Raw genomic sequence first — 10204 nt, 5'->3', positions numbered from 1 at the left:
AGAAAATGGAAAAAGAGAGAAGGATTAAGTAAGGAAGCTTACCTTTGGTGTTTATGAGCTCCAAATTATGCCTATAATTCAGTTTCTATTCAAGCTCTAACTAAGTTCTTTCATTCTATTCATTTTACTCTTTCTCTTTTCTATTTCTCTCGTGCAAATATGAAATTGATATATCAAAATTTGGCTGTGTGCCATGGCGGACGGTGCCTTCTGCCATGGCGCATGGCATAAAGGAGCCCATTGGATTCAAATCTCCTCTGTGCGTCATGACAAACTGACCATGCAGTGCGGCATGTGGTAATAAAGAGAAAATCTTACTTTTTTCTTCCTTTTCTTTGCGCTCGAGTAGCTCGCCATCGATTCAAACATCACTTATAGGGCTGAAATCACAATAATTATAATAAGTTAACCTCTCTAACCACACACCTCATTAATATACATATTAGTCTATTTGAGCTTAATTAACTTGATTTGAAATTGAGGATGTTACATGGGTTTGAGTTATGTGACTGCCATAAACATTGTACAAATATTAGTAAGTGTCGTGTAAAAGTGGAAAGGATTTTAAGAACAATATGAAGAAGATGTGGGTACATTCAAGTTCAAATATCCCCTGGTGCTGTGCTAGACCTAGAAAGTGCATTCACCGTTTAAATGATTTGGGTTGTCCAAAATACAAGGTCTAAATTTTGGAGCTAGTCCAATAGTCCATTTGAGGAAGACAATGAAAGGCTCTGGTTTAAACATAGATATGAGTATGTTAAAGATATCTTCATGATGATTTCGCATTGAAAATATTGGTCTAGTTGACCAAATTTGTAAGTGATATCTAGTTGATCAAAGTTGTTAATATTCCAATGGTTGTTATTCCCTTCGTAGTGTGGTTGCAAGTTGACACTTTGAAAAGTTCAAGTAGTGTCAACTTGAGGGGGGATGTTGGAATATTATAAAGGAATCTTATAATGATTAGAGTTAATCACTAGGTTTGGTGGTGACTCTAAAAGTCTATATAAAGGGCATTACATTGTTAAGTTGAGTAAGGGAGTTTAATCCCACTTTCAAGAGGGAGGTTAACATAGATCTTACCTCAAGTTAGTCCCTAAAATAGGGGTTTGAGAATCATCCAAGTGGGCAAATTAGTATGGTAAATCCTTCAAGAGAAGGATTAATTTCATTGTCAATATCACATCATTTCATTATCAATAGTTCAGTTTTCTCTTCTCTTCATCATTTTCTTAACAATAATCATTAAATTAAAGGATGAAAAAATATAAAAGATATATCATTCAAATGTTTTGGGTGTAATATGATTATTTTTAGATAACACTTATATTTATCTTTAAAAAAATGTATTTTAATATACATATATAATTTAACTGTCAATTAACAACTCAGTGAATGAAAATAAAATATTAAAAGTAGAACGAATGTTTATATTTTATATCTATTAATTTTAAAAGAGATTTATATAAATTTTAAAAATAAAAAAATATCTATAATAAGATAAAAGAAAGAGTACAACATATTTTATTTTAAATTAAAAATGTATTAAAATAATTTTTAAATTTTTATAAATTATTTTTATTTTTATCCTTTTATGCCAAATGTTCCTGTACATCGTGCGGGATTAAATTAGTTGTATTTAAATTAAAAATCACAATAAAAGTTATACAGCCCGCTTCACTTTTTCACACACCCACTGACGCGCACGCACAAAAAAACAATTTAATTTAATGAATTGATTGGCCATGTGGCTGAAATCAGTTGGGCAGAAACATGTGGCTGAAATCGACTGCAATGGCATCCGGTTTTTTTCCGCCCGAAAAGGAATACAATATGTTCGCCTATGGACTAAGTTATTTAGAACTTTGCTCGTCCAACTAATGTTCTCTGTTGAAACGTGACTACATAGAAGGGAAGGTTATGTTGTCGGGCCATGGAAGTTCGAATTCGCTTGACCATATGAATGCTCCCTGTCAAAGCCAGGGCACTACTGTCAATTCCCTTATCATCACATTTAATCCATCAAAGTGAAGAAAACACTGCACAGATCTCGGATATTACTCAGGTCGTTATTATTAAAATAGTTCTCCCTCCAATATAGCAATTATCCACTTTTAAATTATAAGACTTAGTTCAACAAGCATTTATATTGGTTCTAAATATATGGCCTTATTTTTCTCTGTCTCCCTCGTTTATTTTTTTTTTCAAATTATTCTCATTAATTTCAAAAAAAAATTCCCATTTTTTATCCCACATGTTTAATGATCTCTCTCTATAGGAGTATTTTGGGAGAAAGTGATAAGCATATTTTTACACACAAGGCTAAAGTACATTTTTAATTTTTAATTTTATATAAGATTTTATTTTAGTATCTTGATTTTATAAAGCATTTTTTCTAATACTTTGATTCTCATCAACAACAAATTTCTAGATTAAACCATAATGTTCACATATTAAGTTAATATTTTTAATAATAATAATTTGTATAAAAAATAATTATTTGAAACTATAAATTAAGGGGCGCCAAACTAGAACTTTATAAAAAAAATTAGAGAACCAAAAATATAATTTAATCTTTACACAACAATAACAAACAATCAACTTAACAACTAATTATTAATACCCATATTTGAGACCAAAGCGCTTAGTGCCTATTTGGATAATCTTTTTAATCAATTTTAGGGTTCAAAAACCATAGTCTTATGAAAATATATCCAAACACTCTTATTACATGTTAAAATAATCATGTAATTAAAACCATCTTTTTCTTAAAAAAATCCAAACACCCATTAATATATATTAAAATTAATTATGAAACCAAAATTATAATTTTATTAGAAATATCCAAACACCCCAATATATGCAAAAATTAATTATAAACCGAAAAATGATGATTTAAAATAATTTTATATGATTTTTTGATACATTTTTAAAATATAATTGAAAATATAAATCAAAAGCAGTTAATAGTAACTTATAGAATAATTGTAGTTTTGGGTTTATAATTAATTTTGGCATGTATGGAAATGTTTGGATATTTTTAAGAAAATCGGATTTTGAGTTCATAATTAATTTTAGTATGTATAAGGGGTGTTTGAATTTTTTTAAAATATTATTTTAATTCATAATTAATTTTAACATGTAAAAGGAATATTTAGATGTACTTTTACAAAACCATGATTTTACTTGATTTAATTCTAATTAAATAATCTTATCAATCAATTTTATAAATTAATTATATACCTTATAACACATCAATTATATTTTAAATCATCATATTACTTAATTTTTTATAATTAATTACACCTAACTGAAATCTAAATACACTCTTAGTGACTTCATAGTTTATACTTTGAGGGCGGTGACGATCAGTCCATTTGCATGACATTGTTTCAAGTTTCCCTACAAAATGCTGCAATATATGTCATATAGGGACAACATCAAGGTTTAAAATGCGTTTGAACTTATCTATGCTTTAATTAATTATAGTAAGTTAGATTACTCTTGTCACTTTCTTCTTACATCTTAGCGGAGGGAATTTATTTGCAGCAAAAAAAAAGAAAAAAGACTTGGTTATTGCGTTAGTGGAAAACCGCCAGTTTAATTTCCTTCACATGGAAGCATATATATAATAACTAACAATCATATATTGGCCACCTACAACTACTACACATACATTATATTTGAACACCGTATCTAAGTTAAACAATGATATATATTCATGCATATGGTGATTAATTATAGATATTTTTTTAATACATACAAGTCTATGAAAACGCTAGAGAGTAAGAGTAGAGACCGTTGAAATTAATGCGAATTATTCTCGTTTTATAATCACAGGATTTAAATTTTTTGAAGTTGGGATTGATAAATTCTGTAATTTTTTTTAAAGAAAGAGAGAAGATTTTGTATTTTATCAAAAATAATAAAATGGGAAAAAATACTAAACAAGGAAAACTTATATTTAAATTCACCGAACCCAATTTTAGAAGATTAAATCTATAATTATAAATGTAATGTCATATATGCGAAAGATGTGAGCTATCTAGCTGGTTCCGTTTACAACCTTTATTGAAGTAAGCACTTAGGAATTTGAATTTGATAAGTGACTTAAATTAATTTACTCAATGAATGCTTTTAGTATAGTCATTTGATTTTATCAATATTTAAAAATTATTAATACTTTAAAATTTCAGAACAACCCCGCGATCAAGGCAACTCCTCACGGAAGTAGATCCTCTTTGCGTTCTGTAACTCCGCGTCCAAGCGCGGCTGTGAATCATGACCATTCAAGCTTATCTTACAGCTCCAAAATTGCCACTTAAGACATAATGTAGCTTAATATGCACCGTCCATTAAACAGGCTTGATGCAGATACTCTCCTCCTCGCTTTTCCTCCTTTCCTTCTTCTCATCCCATCCCCATCCCTAATAAGAAATGAATTCTTCAGAGTTAATTAATGAATAAAACAATTATCATATTATTATATTTGAAAAATAAACAAAAAATTTTAAACTGTTAAAATGTGACTTGAACGGTAATGAGATAAATAAAAAATGTTATTCATAAACAAATTTGATCATAATATACAACTTTGAACTGTGTAGGTTCAATTTTAACTGTTTAAATTATTTATTTATTTTTATATGATATTATGATAATTATTTTATAAAACAATTAAATCTAAACCATTTGTTTTGTTATTTAAGGGTGGAGATGAGATGAGAAGAAAAAAGGAGAAAGAGGGTTATGAGAGGCTCTTAATCTCCTCAAATATGTTGTCCCTTCAAAAATATGAGCTTGGATATCTTTTGAGTATTATATGACCAAATCTTTTATAGCCATTTGATTTTGGAATCATTATTATCATGTCACATAAGACATTTATTGAATGAGTAGGTTTAGATTATTCACTGAATCTAAATCTTACTCTAAATCCTTGATATCATTCTATCATCTATTCAAAATTATATATATTGCTTTTTTTTTTCTTTCTTTTTTCTTGGTGTAATGCTTCTTTCTTTTACATACGCAAACAGAACATGTGTGTGTGTGTGGATTATACACATCAAACCCAATCTATCAATCTCAATACAAAGCTAATGGCTTGAGCGAGTTCATATTTGTACCGTGTAATAATCCACACTATTAATATGTAAAACAGAAAAGAGCATTTTAGATTCCAGCAAGTGTAGGAATAAATAATTGACCACTGATCAAAGATATGAAATTATTTCCATGGAGTATTATTGTGGGATTTGTCAACATTGTAGGAGACTGATCAGGCTGCCAATAATGCATGTCATGATATCCATCCACAGTGAACTCGCACAAGCTGAGTTTGAGATGTTCATCCTTACTCTTTGGGGAGAAGGAGGGGGCCATATATATGATTAATCCCCACCAACTTGATCATCAGTGCATCCTTTTTTCTGTTGATGTTGATATCAGAGTAATGAGGCGCCAGAAAAATGGGCGGGCTTAGCTTTTAAGTGGATCTGTTTATTTAACTTATATTCTTGGCCTTATCTTTATTCTCCACCATTTTCTCATTTATCTGCACTATAACATAACAATATAACACTACACGAATATTGCGCGACTATTTGGCATGTTCCCAAACTCATCCACTATAAAACCCCACTCCTCCTACACTTTCTCATTACTAAGTAGCCCCGCCCATATACAGGTTTAATTCCCCGAGTGATCATACTGAGATATATATATATATATATATATTACACAGTCATGACGGTCAACATGACCACCATCAAAACGTCGTCGGATGGAGCTTGGCAGGGCGATAACCCTTTGAACTATGCTTTCCCATTGTTGATTGTTCAAACCACCCTCGTCCTCTCCGTGAGCCGCTTCTTCACCTTCCTCCTCAAACCCCTTCGTCAACCTAAAGTCGTTGCCGAGATTCTTGTGAGCGCTCATTAATTTCCTCCGTATATATACATATTTTTCGCACTGTTTTAATTAATTCTCCTTTCGGTCTCACTTTGCTCAGTAAAATACCATTGAGAGACATACGCTTGCGCTGCCACCATTAATCAATTTAATCTTACTGTACTATCTCTAATCAAATTGTTATGATATAGTTAACTATGACCCTTGCTTGGTCAGAATTAAATCAGTGCATGAACTTCTGAACTAGGACTAAAAATGTATTTTTGTGGATTAATTTGACCTTGATTTACACATATGCGTGTACCTGTGCACCCAAGATGCTGATATATATTATAATTTGTACGTTATGGCAGGGTGGGATTTTACTTGGACCCTCGGCTATTGGCCGCAACAAAGATTTCATGCATCTCGTCTTCCCGTCATGGAGTACTCCGATACTTGAATCAGTCGCAAGCATTGGCCTCCTCTTCTTTCTATTTCTGGTGGGCCTGGAGCTTGACCTCCGCTGCATCCGCCGCAGCGGCAAGCAAGCTTTGAGCATCGCCGTTGCCGGAATATTCCTCCCCTTCCTTTTCGGAGTGGGAGTCACCTTTCTCCTCCAGAAAGTCATCCATTTCAACGGCTACATCCAGCACCTCATGTTCATGGGCGTCTCCCTCTCCATCACCGCCTTCCCTGTTCTCGCTCGCATTCTAGCGGAGCTCAAGCTCCTAACAACCCAAGTGGGTGAAACGGCCATGGCAGCCGCAGCCTTCAACGATGTTGCCGCCTGGATCTTGCTGGCCCTCGCGGTAGCTCTAGCCGGTGGAGGCCATAAAAGCCCGTTGATATCAATCTGGGTCCTCATCTCCGGCGCGGCCTTCGTCATCTTCATGCTACTCATCGTCCGGCCCATGATGGGCTGGGTGGCCCGCCAGTGTTCACGGGAACACGATGTCCTGGACGAAGCCTGTATATGTTTAACCCTTGGAGGAGTGTTGCTTTCAGGATTCATGACTGATCTCATAGGGATACACTCAATATTCGGGGGCTTTGTGTTCGGGCTTACAATACCAAAAGGAGGAGAATTTGCAGGGAGGTTGACAAAGAGGATTGAGGATTTTGTGTCGAGCTTGCTGCTTCCGCTGTACTTTGCGTCGAGCGGGTTGAAGACTGATGTGGGGAAGATGAAGACTGTGGAGGCGTGGGGGCTATTGTCGGTGATCATATTGACGGCGAGTGCAGGGAAGATTTTTGGGACCTTTTTGGTGTGTATGATGTGTATGATTCCGGCGAGGGAATCTTTGGCTCTTGGAGTGTTGATGAACACCAAAGGCTTGGTGGAGCTCATCGTTCTCAACATTGGCAAGGAAAAGAAGGTGCGCACATCAACTTTCTTATCACATAAATATACATGCATATCAATTGTTTCACCGGAATTTGTTGTTGATAAAACAAATATTACTATGAGATTTCTTCGCTTATGTCGCACAAGTTCCATCTATAAAAATTAATTTTTGCAAATAGATGATGAATTTTTTTAAATTGATTATCATAAATAATTACTTTTAATTATTTGGTCCTTTAATCTTTAAAATACATGCAATATGTTACTTCTGCATTTTTGAACGGGGTCAAGCACCGGTGAATTTACATTTTTTTTTTACCACATATTGCTTGGAATAAATTTTACACCTGTAATAACTTTGAAGTCGTAATATTGTATTAAACTTCAGATGAAAAATATAAGATATAATTGAAACTGATCTTTCTAAAAGTGACTGCGCGTTAAATCGGTGAGATACTACAGTTAAGTACCTTGGATATGGGCACATAATAACGAAAGTTAGACAGTATAATTAATAACACGAGTAATGAAGGAGAGAACAAACATGCAGAGAACAAACATGCGCGCTTTAATTTGCTTTTGTAATGTAATGGGCATCAGAAACCTGTTTTTCAGCTTGTGCTGTCATTTTCATCTTGTCCAATTGAAGTTTGATTATTATCATTATGGATTCTAGATGCCATAAGTGATGCACCGATCATCACCAAATTTCAGTGCTATAGGCGGAAGAAAAAGAGAAATGTTGAATCTGCATACTTTTTATCGATGAATAGTTTATGTTATCTCTTGCTTAAAACTCAAGGCCTTAACAGGTCACTATACATATAGTTGGCCAAAAAAAAAAAAAAGGCTCAGATTGTAGATTAATGTGGGAGAATATATAGCATCTTATATAGTAATGGGGGCCAGAAAGATGCTACGCTACAACTCATTAACAAATGACAAGGTGATTAAAACATGTTGTCCCCTGATTTTAATTTGTCAAGTAAACACATATATTCTTCGGAGAATATTGGGATATGGTAAATCAAAATAGAAGAATCAAATGAAGCGAACATTTCTTAACGAACAGTTTTCAATCTGAAACGTGCACGATATTAACTATGAAATGCCCAAACCCATTTGCTATAATATTTGCTAATTACTGGTTATTTTCTTTTCGATTAATGTTACAGAACTTCACCATTGTTAATTTGACGTAGCAGGTCCTTAACGACGAAATGTTCACCATCCTGGTGCTCATGGCTCTTTTCACAACCTTCATGACGACCCCGACCGTAATGGCCATATATAAACCCGCACGAGCAGTTGCTTCTCAGATCAGCCACCGCCACAAGGCTCGCCAACTGCCTCCTCTCTCCGACATGCAAGAGGACCTTCGGATTCTCGCATGTATCCATGGACCAGGTAACATACCCTCCCTCATCAACTTCATCGAAACAATCCGAGCCACCAGTAGATCCCAGCTCAAACTCTACGTCATGCATCTCGTCGAACTCACCGATCGCTCTTCCTCCATCCTCATGGTTCAACGCACCCGAAAAAAACGGTTTCCCCCTCATCAACCGGTTCCGACGAGGACCAATGCACGACCAGATTGCGAGCGCGTTTCAGGCACATGGTCAAGTAGGTCAAATCACCGTGCATCACTTGACAGCCGTCTCTGCATTATCAACCATGCATGAGGACATTTGCCACATCGCAAAAGCGAAAAGGATTGCCTTCGTTATATTGCCCTTCCACATGCGTTGGAGAGGAGACGATGAGGATGCAATAGAGAACATAGGACAGGGATGGAGAGAAGTGAATCAGAGAGTGCTTCAGTACTCACCATGCCCTGTTTCAGTTCTGGTCCACCGTTGCGGGTTGCGTTGTCGGCCGGAGCAAGCAACACAGGCCGGTACCACTGGGGCCGTCAAGAGGGTGTGCATAGTCTTCACCGGCGGACCAGATGGTCGGAAGGCTCTAGAGCTGGGAAGTCGAATGTTAGAGCACCTATTAATAAGACTCATTGTTGTGAGGTTCGTTGGTGATCACAGATCAAAAGCATCCAATTCCATTGCGGAAACAGAGAAGGTAATATATATATATATATAAGTTTTCCTACGAGAGGAACAAGAATGTAAACATTCTGACAAATTTGATGGTCATGAAAATTAATATTACAGGAGCTGGATGACGCGGCCATGGCCGACTTCAGAGCTAAGTGGCATGAGAGAGTGGAAGTCATACAGAAGAACGAAAGCAACATGACAGAAGAGGTGCTGGCAATAGGGAAGGGAATGGAGTACGAGCTACTAATAGTGGGTAAGAGTCAACAATGCGTGGGATCAACCATGGAGGCTAAGTTAGAAGATTCACAGATGGAGCACGCGGAGTTGGGACCCATTGGAGGTCTCTTGTCTTCTGTGGATCAGGGCATTACATGCTCAGTGTTAGTCGTGCAGGACCAAGATTTCGCAGATTCAAACGAGACTACCTTCAAAAAAGTAGATAGAGAGAGGAGATCCGTGATTACAGAAGCGATTACAACCATCGAGTCATCTGTTTAGATATATAGTGTGTGTGTGTGTTTGTAGACAAATAAACTCCTACCTGGAGATTTAATTTCTATAATCTATGTATTAGTTTCACGAACTGCATGTGTGATTCTTTTTTTTTTTTTTTTTCTGGCCGATGACCTACACGCATCCATTTCGATTTTAACCAAACACCATCATCGTGTTTATTTTACCTATCAAAAGACTCCTGCACCAAAATCATAATAAACAAAATTCCTAATACTTTAATTCAACAGGATTGTAATTTAGCTCGAATAACTAGCCAAAGCACCTTGTCAAAAGGGGAAAAAAAAAACAAATCTGATAAAGTAACTAATGAATATTTTCGATTTTTTATCTTTGTTAATCTTGAGACAGCCCAGAATATTGGATTTGCTTCATCTTTTCTTGGAATGATGTC

General features: G+C 35.2%; 1 protein-coding gene across 1 annotated transcript; it reads left to right on the top strand.

Moving 5' to 3' along the window:
• Window positions 1-5681: 5681 nt before the first annotated feature.
• On the top strand, window positions 5682-9880 carry LOC129300056 (cation/H(+) antiporter 20-like). The gene is given in 5 exon segments (XM_054938580.1): window positions 5682-5931; window positions 6270-7274; window positions 8449-8784; window positions 8786-9319; window positions 9412-9880. Coding segments are annotated over 5 exon segments (2439 nt in total). The 5' UTR covers window positions 5682-5751; the 3' UTR covers window positions 9796-9880.
• The last annotated feature ends 324 nt before the right edge of the window (window positions 9881-10204 follow it).

Source organism: Prosopis cineraria, unplaced genomic scaffold (assembly GCF_029017545.1).
Source record: "Prosopis cineraria cultivar Desert tree isolate PC_DT_omini unplaced genomic scaffold, ASM2901754v1 PC1410, whole genome shotgun sequence".
In the NCBI taxonomy this organism is placed as follows: domain Eukaryota; kingdom Viridiplantae; phylum Streptophyta; class Magnoliopsida; order Fabales; family Fabaceae; genus Prosopis; species Prosopis cineraria.
Note: the sequence above shows the minus strand (reverse complement) of the source record. Positions and strands in the feature narration are given on the sequence as shown.